This window comes from Pelodiscus sinensis, chromosome 31 (genome assembly GCF_052426305.1).
Source record: "Pelodiscus sinensis isolate ZL-2025 chromosome 31, ASM5242630v1, whole genome shotgun sequence".
NCBI lineage: Eukaryota > Metazoa > Chordata > Testudines > Trionychidae > Pelodiscus > Pelodiscus sinensis.
In genome coordinates this window covers 8098828-8112506 of record NC_143082.1, presented here as the reverse complement: position 1 = coordinate 8112506, position 13679 = coordinate 8098828, and the positions used below count along the sequence as shown (strand labels likewise).

General features: G+C 58.2%; 1 protein-coding gene across 14 annotated transcripts in view; it reads left to right on the top strand.

Annotated features, from left to right (window-relative positions):
* PNPLA6 (patatin like domain 6, lysophospholipase) overlaps positions 1-11927 on the top strand; it is a 62549-nt gene extending 50622 nt beyond the window's left edge. For 7 of the 14 annotated variants that reach the window (XM_075902102.2, XM_075902098.2, XM_075902097.2 and 4 more), the window contains 8 exons: positions 3410-3529; positions 4052-4168; positions 7655-7803; positions 8522-8674; positions 9118-9234; positions 9641-9737; positions 9879-9979; positions 10711-11927. In XM_075902102.2, the coding sequence (XP_075758217.2) occupies positions 3410-3529; positions 4052-4168; positions 7655-7803; positions 8522-8674; positions 9118-9234; positions 9641-9737; positions 9879-9979; positions 10711-10773 (917 nt within the window). In that variant the 3' untranslated portion in view covers positions 10774-11927. Of the gene's footprint in view, positions 1-3409; positions 3530-4051; positions 4169-7535; positions 7804-8521; positions 8675-9117; positions 9235-9640; positions 9738-9878; positions 9980-10710 lie in introns of those variants that run through there. The other 7 variants (XM_075902099.2, XM_075902105.2, XM_075902103.2 and 4 more) reach the window with 7 other exon arrangements.
* The last annotated feature ends 1752 nt before the right edge of the window (positions 11928-13679 follow it).

The window sequence follows — 13679 nt, the reverse complement described above, 5'->3', positions numbered from 1 at the left end:
ACTGAGCGGCTCCTCCCCACTTCCCTGCTTGTAACACTTCTGCTACTCACTAATCCTGATAATCCCACCACTCTTGATTGTGTGGGGAGAACACACGATGGGGCTTTGGATCTCACTAATCCCTCTGCATCCTGCCTGCCACGGCTGACCATGGGGCCAGCTGGATGACCTATTAGCAGTAGCAGGGCTGCTTTGGGTCAGTTCGAGGAGCTGGGGCAGCATTCTATCTTTGCCCTCAGGTGGGGGTGGCTGGGAGCTTCCAGGGGAGGTAGGTGGGAGGTGTGTGGCAAGGGAAAGCTGGGCAGACAAGGGGCAGTGTTTTGTCCCTGCACTCAGGTGGTGGTTGGGGGCTTTCAGGGGAAGGTGGGGGAATTTGTGTGGCAAGGCTGGGCAGACAAGAGACAACACTCTGTCCTTGCATGCAGGTGGGGGGCTCTCCGGGGAAGTAGGTCTCTGCCCTTCGTCCTCATCTTGTGCCTTGTCAGTTACGGGTGCCTGATCTCACCTGGGACATTGATCCATCCATGAGACACCCTGGCAGCTGTACCTGCCTGGCTCTCGCTCTGCCTGCTTGTCTGTCCTAATGCCAACTAACCCCCACTCATCCCTAACTCGCTGAGCACAGGCAGGAAGGGGAAGGGCTGACTCCGCTGTGCGTTTGTGTGTGTGAGTGAATGCTCTCTCTGGGGAGATGCCAGGAGGAGGCCTCCTCCCTGCCAGGACCCTGCTGTCCTACCCAGCTGGCATCCAGAGGCAATAATGAAAACCCTTCCCCCGAAGCCCATGGAGGGGAGGCTCTACCTCCCTGCTGCACCATCTCAGTATGTATCTCAGTCTCCTGGACCAGCAGCTCCCAGTGTGTGCCCTGGGCTTGCTCCAGTCACCATCTGCTCAATGTTCTGGTCACACTGGCTGGGGTTCTTCAGGGTTACAGGAGAGCACTCACTTGGGCTTCCAGCTCTGAGCCCTGGCAGCCTATTTCCGGGGGAGCTCAGCTCAATCACACTGCACCCTGTTTCCAATCCAGTCTGGTGCACCCTGCCAGGACCCCACCAGGCTGCTGCGAAGGCAGCTTAGCTGCTGGATTCCCAGGGTCTTAGCTGATTCCAGTCCTAGTCCCCAACTTGGGGTCATTTAGGTATATTCTGGGGGTGCACCCCGCTATCTAGCTTCTCTTCCTGGGCCCTGTGACTTCATAGCCCCTCGTCAGCTCCTGAGCTCACTGCCTATCCCTCAGATTCCCTCAGACTATGTCTAGACTGCAGGCTTCTTTTGGAAGAAGCTTTTCCCGAAGATCTCTTTCGAAAGAGAGCGTCCACACAGCAAAAGCGCATCGAAAAAGCGATCTGCTTTTTTGAAAGATAGTGTCCACATTGGTTGGACGCTATCTTGCATTTCAGCTGTGATTACTATGGAGGGAGTGGCCGCCAGGGCACCTGTGCTTTTTCCTCTTCTGAAAGAACTCCCTCTTCCCCATCCACACACGCCTTTTTTCCGAAAGAACTCTTTTGAAAAAAGGCTTCTTCCTTGTATAAGGCCTACCAATGTCGGAAAAACCCCTCTGTTCTTTCAGGGTTTTTTTTTGAAAGAATGCAATTGTAGTGTAGACGTAACTTCAGAAAAATGGCCATTTTTCTGAAAAAACTCTGCAGTGTAGACATACCCTGAATAACCTGAATGCCTTCTCCCAAACCCCTCCAAAATGGTGAGCTGCTGGGTCCCCTCTTCGAAGGCTCCAGACAAGGTGTAGCATAGGGGTGGGCAATAATTTTTGATTGGGGGTTTACTTCAGACATTTTTGAAGTGGCCCCTGGCCGGGGCCAGGACACTTCTGTGCTTCCCCGCCCGCAGGCCCTGATTGGTCTGTGGGTGGGGGAGTGTGCAAAGTTTTTGCCCCCTTTGTTCTGAACAGCTGGTGGTTCCCTCTAGGTGCCCATGCCCCTGGCGGTGTGCGAGGACTTCACACGCTCCCTCTCCTGCCCCCAGGTCAATCAGAGCCTGGGGGCGGGGAGAGTGCCTGCAAGGAGGCACCTCACTTAGTCACCTGCCGGCTGAGCAGTAGCTGGCATTTGACTCAAAGTGCTGAGCCTCTTGCAGGGCAGGAGGATACTTTGCGTGCTTCCCCCCTCGCTTCCAGGTCTTGATTGGCCTGGAGGCAGGAGCAGCAGCAGGGCTGCCACAGGCCAGATCAGCCCGCTTGGCAGGGCCGGATCCAGCCCACAGAGGCCCTTTTGCCCAACCCTGGTGTAGCACATAGCGCACTGGCCCTCTACCAGCTGTCTGACATTAGGGCTCCTTGCTTAAGCATGAGAAATAAAGCCTGAGGCTATAGAAAACATTGCTCCCTGAACACAGGGCCGCTTACTTGCTCCCCTGTTCCAGGCTGCCCTTCAGGGCACCAGGGAGGCAGGATCCCCTTCTCCAAACCTGGTTCCCTTGGCAGCCTCTCTTGAGATGTTGAAAAGCAGCAAAATCCCCCACCTACGCACCCAGACACTAAAACTGCTTCCTGCACCTGCCATGTACCTCCCTGGTCATCTTCACAGGTGAGCAGAATCCTCCCTGGTGGGATTGCCAAGCAACCAGTCCCCTGGCAAACCAGTTGTGTGTGTGTGTGGGGGGGGGGGGGGGGTGAGCCAGTGTCTTGGTTGGGTGTTTGTAGCCCAGTGACGGCCCACACCCAGCCCTGCACCACTGCCAGGGGTGCTATTTTGGGAGGGTAGGGCGAGGCAGCAGCCACGAGCTCTGGGATATGGGATGTGAGGGGAAAGTGCTTGCAATCTGTGGCTTACACGTGGCTGGTGAGCTGGTGCCTCTCCTGCCCTCCCAAAATGGCACCCTTGACCACTGCCTTACTGGCATGTCAGCCCAACAGGCATTGAAAAGCCACAGAGCCCCTGACAGCCACCTGGATTCATACCCTGCCCAGCCCCGCTCCCCAGCTGCCTTAACTCCAGGGTCCAGCAGCCCCTCGAGCACTGGTTCCAACATGCCCATGTGCCTGTTGCCAAGTAGTAAGCACGCGGCAGCCCTTCCCCTGCCAGAGAGAACCAGCAGGGCACTGGGGTAGCTTGAATAGCCAAGCCTAGTTGTCAGTGCAGCCACTAAGGGGATTTGGAATTGGTCCCTCCTCTGGTGGGAACAGGCGGATAGGTTTCTAGGCATGTCACAATGGCCTATCCGTGTATTACGGTGGGGGACACCTGTTTGAGGCTCTACCACATTCCTACATCCAGCCTGACTCCCCATGTCTGAGCCGGAGTGCCCTCTCCCTGCCAGCCTGGGGAGAGCTCCCAGCACTCCTGCTCCAGCGGGCATCTGGATTGCTGAGGCTTCTGTCATTGTCGTTTCCTGTCTTCTCTCCATCTGTGCTGTCCCCGTCCCCTGTGACTGTCTCCTCTCCCTCCAGCAGGCACTGTGTGGCGCTACGTCAGAGCCAGTGCATCTTACCCCCCCTACCTGCCTCCTCTCTGCGACCCCAAGGACAGCCACCTGCTTGTGGACGGCTGCTATGTTAATAATGTCCCAGGTCAGCATCATGCGCTCCTCGGGCCCTGGGCCACGGAGATGACCTGTGTGGCTTGGAAGGCTGGGCCAGGGTAGCAACAGGCCACAGCCCTTGCCTACCACTCATTGCCTTGACTGCCCCAAGTTGGGCTGCAGCGACCGCCTCCTTCCATGCCACAGCTTGTCCCTCCCTGGCAAGGGCTGGTTCTGACAGGCCTGAGGGCACAGGCTGGATCCCAGTGCCCCTTCCAGATATGTGCTGCTCAAGCTAGGAAATCTGCACCGCGCAGGGGCAGGCATTGGGAGCCTGTGCAACCAGGCCAGGTTCCCGGTCTCTCCTGAGGCCTTTGGGATTCAATCCAAGGCATCACCTGATACAGAGTCGGGGTAGGGCTGGCTGGGCTAGTCTCCCACTGGGCTCCAAGAGCCATGCCTGTCACTACGCTGTGCAGACTCCCCAGTCTGGGCAGGGGTGCCCTCCCTGCCCCGGGGCTCAGAGCCTGCAAGCGGCCGTCTCCTGACTGCGTCTGTTCCTGCCGGCTAGGCTCGCTGTGGCGGTATGTGCGAGCGAGCATGACCCTTTCCGGGTACCTGCCGCCACTCTGCGACCCCAAGGATGGCAACTTACTGATGGACGGTGGCTACATCAACAACCTGCCAGGCAAGTACCTGCCGCCAATGGAGACGCTGCTCACAGACCACGAAGCAGGCCGCTGGGGGAGGCACCTCTGCTTTCCTTTCCCTGTTGCCTGGCTCTGCCCTGGCACATATCTCCATTGCTGCCCCCGCTGGTTTCTCTGCAGCACTAGAGTCCTCTCCATCACTGAGCTAGGGCCCAGGCCTCCTGCCCCATGTGGGGGTGGAGGAATGTTATTGCTAAAGCCAGCAACTCACCCAAAGTGAGGATCCTGCTCAGGGAGGGAGCTTCCCTCCCACCCATAGGCTACGTCTACACTGGCATGAATTTCCGAAAATGCTTTTAACGGGAAAGTTTTCCGTTAAGCATTTTCGGAAAAGTGCGTCTAGATTGGCAGAATGCTTTTCCGCAAAAGCACTTTTTGCGGAAAAGCGTCCGTGGCCAATCTAGACGCGGTTTTCCGCAAAAAAGCCCCGATCGCCTTTTTTGTGATCGGGGCTTTTTTGTGGAAAACACTACTGTGCTGTCTACACTGGCCCTTTTGTGCAAAAGTCTTTCGGAAAAAGACTTTTGCCCAAATGGGAGCAGCATAGTTTTTCCGGAAAAGCACTGGTGATTTTAGATGAGATCGTCAGTGCTTTTCCGGAAATTCAAGCGGCCAGTGTAAACAGCTGGCAAGCTTTTCTGGAAAAGCAGATGATTTTCCGGAAATCTTGCCAGTCTAGACACAGCCATGCTCTGCAGGGCTGGTGCATCACCTTGGTCCATGGCCAGCTGGGCAGGTTCATGTTATGTTCCTTCTCCACTGGCTGCTTTGCATTCTTGCTGCCTGCTCCCTGTAGCAACACAACTGGGGAATAGGCTTGGGGGTGGGGTGTCACCTTGCTTTGTCTCTCCCTTGGAGCTAGCCTGAGAGCTGGGCCCAGCCTGGGTGAGGACTTCTTAACCTGGAGCAGAGACCCTGGGGGAATCCTAGGCAGCCCCTACCTGGAACCACAGTCAGGTCTGTGCCTGTGGAGATACTGAGCTTTTCCAGGGCCCAAGCCTTTAGCCCTGGCCCCCAACTTCCTGAGCAGGAACTGCGGGAGGCTCATTTCAGAGACTCTGGAGGATGGGACCTCCGGTCCTATGGAATCAGCATGCTCTTGTAGCCAAGAAGGATAATGGCATATTAGGGTGCATTAGTAGAAACATTGCCAGCAGATCTAGCAAAGTAATTATGCCCCTTTATTCAGCACTGGTGAGGCCACATCTGGAGCATTGTGTCCAAAGCTGAGTCCCCCATATTCGAAAGGATGTGGACGCATTGGAGAAAATCCAGCGGAGGGCAACAAAAATGATTAGGGGGCTGGAGCACGTGACTTATGGGAAGAGGCTGAAGGATTTGGGCTTGTTTAATCTACAGAAGAGTGAGGGGGGATTTGACAGCAGCCTTTAACTACCTGAAGGGAGGATCCAAAGAGGATGGCGAGAGGCTGTTCTCAGTGGTGACAGATGGCAGAACGAGGAGCAATGGTCTCAAGTTACAGTGGGGGAGGTCTAGGTTGGATATTAAGAAAAACTATTTCCCTAGGAGGGTGGGGAAGCACTGGAAGCCCGGGCTGAGAGGATTTAGTTGGGGTTGGTCCTGCTCTGAACAGGGGTTTGGACTTGATGACCCCCAAGTCTCTTCCAACCCTAGGATTCTATGATCAGGCTCCCCTTGCAGCAGTGTGAAGCTGTGCTGGGCTCAGTTTCATGCATCAGCACCTGCAATCCTTGTTTGTAGCCACATGGCACCGGTGTAGTTCTGCAGGTCCATTTTTGTTGCTGATGCTCAGCAGCAGGGAACTCGTGAGTAGGCAGGCTCCATGAGTGGTTCCCATTGCTACAGCAGTAGCTGGGCTGAGTGTGGCCCTGTCAGGGCCTGGAATGTCCCTGTCTCCCTGCAGCCCCTGCAAGGAGGGGTCTTTCCCATCTCCTACAGGGAAATGGTTGCTCCCAGGTTCTGTTTGTGGCCAGGCAATGGTCCCAGACTTCTTCCCCTCGGTGCAGCAGGCATATTCCCCTGTCCTCATTTCCCAACTGCCTGTCCTGTGCCCCCAGGGCTTTGTGTCTGCTCCCTTCAGGGCCACCCCTACTATTGCTGCCAGCCACTCACATTCAGGTCCTCACCACCAGCCCCCGCTATCTGGGAATCCCGGGATACCCCCAGTGCTGTACCAGGCCCCAAGCCTCCTCTTTTTTCAAGTGTGAGCTCCACAACTCCAAGACGTCAGGCTTCAGTGCCCTTGCTTCTCCCTAGAGCTCCCCAGAGAGGGTGGAGAGTAGACCCCTGTGAGTGACCTTACCTCCTTAGATTGACAATGACACAACACAGCCTGTTCAGAGTGCACCCTCTCCATTAGTCACCTGAGCTCCCGGACTGAGGGAGTCAGGATGGTCTGAGCTCAGAGCCTGTGTTAGTAGCAGCTTCTACTCCACACCCCTCTGTTCCCAGTCGTCTGGCTGGGCAGCAGCTCTCTTAGCACCATTCGCATACCTAGACCTTCTCCCTTGGTCTCACCTGCTGTCCTGCTGTGCGCCCCTCAGCTCCCAGTCTGTAACAGTCGTGATCTGCCATTGTGTCTCTGAGGCAACTTGATCCAAGAGGGGATGGTTCATTCAAACCACCCCAGGCTTGCATAACACCCACACCTCCTCTCTCAGCTCCTTGTTCGCCCCTTCACACACTTTCCAAAAATATTACAAAAACTCCCAGGGAAGCCTTCAGCCCATGCAGTGCAGCTACTGGTCAGCCTTCCAGGTGACCCTCCCAGCCTTGGGCAAAGGCTTCTGTTTCCAGTTACCTTGCCAATTCCGTGGAGCCTGACTGCACGGTGCTTGGGACACCATTGGCAGTCACAGCTTTGGGTAAGGCCTCTCTCTGACAGACGGCTGTGAACACGGCTCCAGCAGCTGTGCTCTGTCTCTTGAGCTGTACGGAGCCCTCCCCAGCGCTGCCATGAGACGTCCCTGCCAGAGCTCAGCAGGGGGCAATCTTGCTACAGCCTGTCTGGCCAGGGATCCTTGCATGGGATGAGTTGCTGATTCCTAGCACCCTCTGAATGTGCCATGGTGGGGAGCTCCCAGGTGAGGCCGAGCCAGCAAGGGGAGGCTGGATGAGCTGGACCAGCCTTTCACGCTGTCAGAAGGGGGATGAGAAAGATTTGACCATGATGGACTGTGCACTGGGAAGCGACCCACCTGGCAAGCTGGGCAGTATTAGTGGGAAGGTGTCCCTGGTGCTGCAGAGCCACCCCCATTTGTCCCGCCCACTCGTCCTGTGCACGCCTCGTGTGCAATTGGGAATGAGGGCAGAAAAACTGTTGCTGCAAACCTAGCTTTGCTCCCCACCTCCTGCTTGTGACAGGTTTTGCCCTGCTTCCCTGCTGCCCTCAGCCTTGGGACTGCCCTAATGGCAACAGGCAATGCCACTGTCTGCATGGGGCTGCCAGGCTGCCACCCCTGACACGTGCTCTCTGACACCAGCGGATATTGCCCGGAACATGGGTGCCAAGACGGTGGTCGCCATTGATGTGGGCAGCCAAGACGAGACTGACCTCTGCAACTATGGTGACAGCCTTTCTGGCTGGTGGCTACTTTGGAAACGCCTCAATCCCTGGGCCCAGAAGGTCAAGGTGAGCCCTACCCTGGGGGCCTCCCTGCTCAAGAACCCCCTCCAAGGGGGGACCTGCCCCATTTCCTGATGCCTCCAGACACCCCATCCCGGGCACCTGGGCCACCCGTCCTGTGTTATAGGCTGAGGGACACATGGAGGGTAGCAAGTTGCCTCCCCCCTAGGGCTGGGCCTGTTCACCTCCTTTCCCCCTCCCATGCACAAACCCTTCCCATCTGGGAGGCCAAGGGCAGGAAGGGTGGGAGGCCCCAATCTGCAGGGGGGAGTCTGTGCTCAGCTGGCAATGCGGAGGATGGGAAGCTGCAGTGTGGGCTGGGGGCTGTGCTAGGCCAGGGGTGGAGAGGATGCGAGGCTCTAATGTGGGCTGAGGGCTCTGCCCGGGTGGGGGAGGGAGACGCTGTGCTTGGGGGGAGGAGGGGAGCAACAACTGCAGGTGCTGGCAGGATCCCTTCTGTCACAGACCCTGTTGTGCCAGGAGCACAAGCCCCAGGTAAACATGTGGGCCTGCCTTGGCAGCCAGGTGCCTTCCTTCAGGCTGTCAGCTGAGCACAGCCACTTCTGATGCCCCAGTAGCAGCTGCTGGACTCCAGCTTGCCTCAGCTGGTGGGAAGGGGGTGGAGGGGATGAGGTGAATTCAGACCTGCAGGGAACAGGAGGGACTTACTCCTGCAGCCGCCTGCCCAGGCTGCTATGTCCCCCCTTCCATTCTTTAACTACAGGTGCCTGACATGGCAGAGATCCAGTCGCGCTTGGCCTATGTGTCATGTGTGCGCCAGCTGGAGGTGGTAAAGTCGAGCTCCTACTGTGAGTACATTCGTCCGCCCATTGACCGCTTCAAAACCATGGACTTCGGCAAGTTCGATGAGATCTATGTGAGTCCAGTCAGCCTGGGCTGTGGGGTAGGATGGGGAAGGGTGCAGGACCCCATCTGGGTGGGGCTGGTGCATAGCCGAGGGCAGGAAAGGTGGGAGGCCCCAGTCTGGGGGGGTGTCTGCTCAGCTGGCAATGCGGAGGATGGGAAGCTGCAGTGTGGGCTGGGGGCTGTGCTAGGCCGGAGTGGAGAGGATGCGAGGCTCTAATGTGGGCTGAGGGCTCTGCCTGGGAGGGGGAGGGAGACGCTGTGCTTGGGGGGGGTTGGATTGGAAATCTGATGGCCACCCTTGTGGGGCTGCAGCCCCCCTGCTGCATCGGAGTGTCCAGGACAAATGACTGTCTCACGTTGCTCTGCAGCGGGCGCAGTCTGGCCTGGCCAGCCCTCTCCATAGCTGGCTGGGTCCCCCGAGTGGCCCTTCACCCTGCCCATCCTCTCCTGCAGGATGTGGGCTACCAGCATGGCAAAGTGGTGTTCAGTGGCTGGAGCCGCGGCGACATCATTGAGAAGATGGTGAAGGACCGGCGCTCAGCTGACTTCTACGAGAGCAAGCGCATGGATGTGAGCTACGGGCACGGGCTGGGGGATGGGCAGTTGCAGTGTGTAGCTTTGTCATGCTCCAGCCACTTTTGTGCCAGGCTGATGTTTTTACAGTGCCTGGCACAGCAGCCATCTCAGCCCTGGTGCCCCAAGAGGTAGGGCTGGGGACTCCAAGGGGGCGCCGGGGGCTTGGCAGGGAAGTGCCCTCCCTTGTCAGTGCAGACCCCAGTTCCAGCAGGGCTCTGCTCCATGGGGTGGGAGCCTGACCCAGGAATTGACTTGCCTCTGCCCCCCACTCCGTGTGCTCACCTCCCAGAGGCATCCCAGCCACCCACTCTCCAGCTCAGCACACATAGCACTTCCTCCTTGTGTCCCAGAGCCAAGGGCTGCCTGGCCAGGGAATCGCAAGCCTGGTTCTTGTCCCCAGGTACTGACTTGCCCCAGTGCAGGGTTCACTGATCTGGCTGAGATTGTGTCTCGCATCGAGCCAACCAAGAACTACCTGTCTGATGGCTACGCTGACGGTGAGTGGGAGCAAGGGGGAGAGGTGTGCGAGGCTGGGGGTGGGAGGACTAGGGCTTGGATATAGCTTGGGAGCTGTGGGCTGGGTTTGAGAGGGGCCAGGCCAGAAGCAGCTGCCAGCCCCGTGTTTGCTCCCGTCCCAGGTGAGGAGTCTGACTACCTGACGGAGTATGAGGAGGAAGGGCTGGATCCCGCACGGGGAGAAGAGGAGCTGCTAGTGCCAGCTGAGTGGACCCACACTGAGGTATTGAGACTAAGCTCTGGCTCCTGAGCCTGGGGGGTGCTGGGTCCAGCTGTCTCTCCTGAGGCTCTCACTGCCCCTTGCCTTCTCCAGATGGGGGGGCTGGCCCAGGTGGAGCTCCATCTGTGCCCCTGATCTAGCAGCTATGAGGGGCACTCGTCTCATGCTGTGGCTCGTGCCCCAGAGAGTAAGGGTGGATCAGGATTCCCCTGCCCCTGCTGGCACCATGATCCCCTATTCTGCGCAGGCATGGGACCTCCCAGGGTTGCTCTCCACACTGGGGGAGGGGTTTCAGCTCTCACGCCCTATGCCAGTTCCTGGGCTTCTCATACTCAGAGTGGCATTGCTCAGATCCATGGGGAGGGAGTGGGAAATGAACCTTCTCCTCTTGAGTAGGGGGATCAGCCCCACTCACCACTTGTCTGGACCCAGATGTGGCCTAGGAGATGTTGCTTGAGAGCAGGTGGGTTCCCCTGGGCATGTGCATTGTCCTTTACCCAGCTCTCTCTACACAAGCTGACGTCCTGCCATGGTTCGCAAGGGAGAGGGCGGCTGCCCTCAGGGCCGTGCTCCTGGACCCCAGCGGGGTCTCACTCCGGGGCTGAGGGGTTGTGTGCCTACGGGTCCTTCCTGGCCTTGAGGGCATTAGACTAGGGGTGAGGGGCCCCCTTGGCTGGCCCCCCGCCTCCCTCAAGGCTGGGTCTGGGCCCTCACACGGTATCTTCTCCCTCCAGGATGAGAAGAGTCTGCGGCATCGCAACTGCCTCTCCCAGGAGCCCTCCCCACCCAAGGAGTGAGCCCAGCCACCTTCTCCTGGCCTGGAAGAGAATGATCCTGCAGGCCCAGGGCCCATCCTGCGCTACTCAGTTAATGGCTAACGGCTCTGCTGGGACCAGATCTTCCAGTATGCAGTGGGACCCGGCTCAGGCTTGCCTCAGCGTGGAGTGGGGGCCACTGGGCACAGCCAGTACTGGAGCCGAGCCAAGCCAACCCTGCTGCAGTTCTGGGGACCACAGTTACTTGCAACAGGCTGTGCTGCTCACCCCAGGGCTCTGTGTTACCTCACTGACTGCAGGGCCCAGTGCAGCAGCCTCTGCTGGTAGGAGGTGGGGGTCCCCCCCCACACACACCCACACTTGCTGCTCCCTGGAGTCCTATGCTCCCTTCACCTGCCTCCTGCCTGCCTCAGAGGATGAGGCTGGCAGCCAGGGCCCTGCAGCTCAGCGCTCCCTGCAGGCTGCCTTGGCTCAGCTCCCCCAAGAGGAGATGCCTGAGGGGGAGGTAGCTGGCGCCAAGCCCTTCTACCCGTTTCTCTTCCCCTAGATTATCTGACAGCCTGAACACTGCACTGAGCCCCGCAGCCTGAGGGCTACTGCCTCTCCCTCCCACCCTGTGCACTGTGAAGCAGCAGTGTCATTTCCCTCCTCCCTGTGACTGTCCCTCACCCTCTCTCCTGCAGCTGCTTCCTCGTCCCAGACCTACCCTGCCCCCGCAACAGAGGCTAGTGGGGGCAGGGATGGCACCCAGCCCTCTTCCCTTGCCTGGTCTCTACTGAGAGCCAGGGGATCCATGGCCAAGGCTGGGCCGATCAGGGAGTGGTGAGTGTTCTAGGCCACAGCCTTGTTCCCTTGATGTGTAAACCAGACTGCTATTCCCAGGCAGCAAAGCCTGAGTTCACCAGGCAGGGACCCCCCAGATCCTGGGCCGTCCCCGTTCCCCCAACCTGAGCTGCTGCACCTCCTCCAGGAACCCTCTGCCATGGAGCGCCATCCCCCTGCTCGTCCCAACTGCAGCCAGGCTGGGGGCAAATTAATGCAAGATGCTACTTATGTTTATTAAATTATTGCTGTTGGGTAGGAGCTGGCCTAGCAAGGGCTAGACGCTGGGATTTTGTTTATTTTTCATTTAAAAGAAACCTGCTTGTGGCTGCCAGAATAAAACTTCCCCTGGCTGATTGACTGTCACTCAGCCAGCTCCCAGGGAGGTGTGAGAGTGGGGGGGCTGCCCTCCAGCCAGGCCAACTGAGAAGCACAGCTGCCCTGCTCTGGGTAGCTTGTGGGATTGGCTTGTTCCCTCAGTGCCACCAGTCCTAGGCGCTGTTCCTTTCCCCAGAGGGGAGGAAGCTGGGGCTGGCCCTTCAGTTCAGTGCAGGAGAGGTCAAAGGTGTTCCCGGCTCCACCCTGTGCTGCGCTGTGCTGGGGCCTAGCGCCTGTGCTCGCTAGGCCACGTTCATGGCCTCCTGCCCTGTGCAGGGTCAGCTCCCTAGAGATCCATGGGCTACGTCTAGACTGGCATGATTTTCCACAAACGCTTTTAACGGAAAAGTTTTTCATTAAAAGCATTTGCGGAAAAGAGCGTCTAGATTGGCAGGACACTTTTCTGCAAAAGCACTTTTTGCGGAAAAGCATCCGTGCCAATCTAGTCGTACTTTTACGCAAAAAAGCCCCGATCGCCATTTTCGCGATTGGGGCTTTTTTGCGCAAAACAAATCTGAGCTGTCTACACTGGCCCTTTTGCGCAAAAGGGACTTTTGCCCGACTGGGAGCAGCATAGTATTTCCGCAAGAAGCACTGATTTCAGACAGTGGGAAGTCAGGGTTCTTGCGGAAATTCAAGCGGCCAGTGTAGACAGCTGGCAAGTTTTACCAGTCTAGACACAGCCATGGTGTGTGGGACATCCCTTTCCTTCTGCCCACCTGGCTGCAGTGCCAATGGGCCCTGATGCCTGGGTCCAGCAGCTGCGCAAGTGTCTCTGCTTCCCCCAGGCAGGGGGAGCCCTACGGCTGACTGCCCAGCAAAGTCCTGGGAGCTGCTCCTGGGGTGGCTCTAATTGCAGAAAGCCCTGGCCTGGGACCAGCTGCAGCTCAGAGGTGCATGTCAGCACAAGCTCTTCCCGGGGAGCTACAGGCTGAAGTGTTGCTGGCATGTAGCCTCCAGCTTCTGCAGTTACTCTTGGTCTAGTAGCAGCAAGGAGAAAGGGCAGGGTCCTTGTAGATGGCTGACCATGGCTAACTCAGAAGCCCCCCCCCCCCCCCCCCCCCCCCATCTGCTGGAGCTTCTCAGCTGCTCCACAGTCCCTGCCTCTGGCTCACTTGGCAGCAATACCTTAGGCCCACTGCTCCAACTGATGCAGCCCAGTCTCACTTCCAGCAGGAATCCACGAGCTGCCCATAGGCTGCACTTTATGGCAAAGCTCAGACCTACCCGGAGGTCCAGCCCTGTTTCTGCACCCCAAGAGCCACATTACCCAGACACCAGCCTGCCCCCGCCCCCAGCAGCAGGAACCCCGCAGGTGGGCAGCTGAGAGCTGCTTACGCTAAATCTAGGCCTGTCATGCTTCAAGGGTTCATAGCTGCTCTGTGACTGCTGCCAGTGACCAGGCATGTGGCTTTCCACCTGCTGCCTGTTCAGGCCTAGGGAGCAGGAGCTGGGGCTCCTAGCAAAGCCAAGACTCAGTCACTAGCCCTCTCCACCCACTCCAGGCACAGACCCTGGCCTGGAACCATCTTCCCCTCTGCTAGTTGCTGGCCCACGTTGCTGACACCGGGCAGTATCTGGCCCCTTAGCATTGGATGCCTGGCCATGCTGCTGCAGCCCTGGACCACCCCACAGGTGCCAGAGGCCAACAAGGCTTAAAGCTGAGCTGGGGGTATGGGTCCACAGCCCCCAAGTACCCAGGCCTGCTGGAGGCTGTTTGGAGCAGC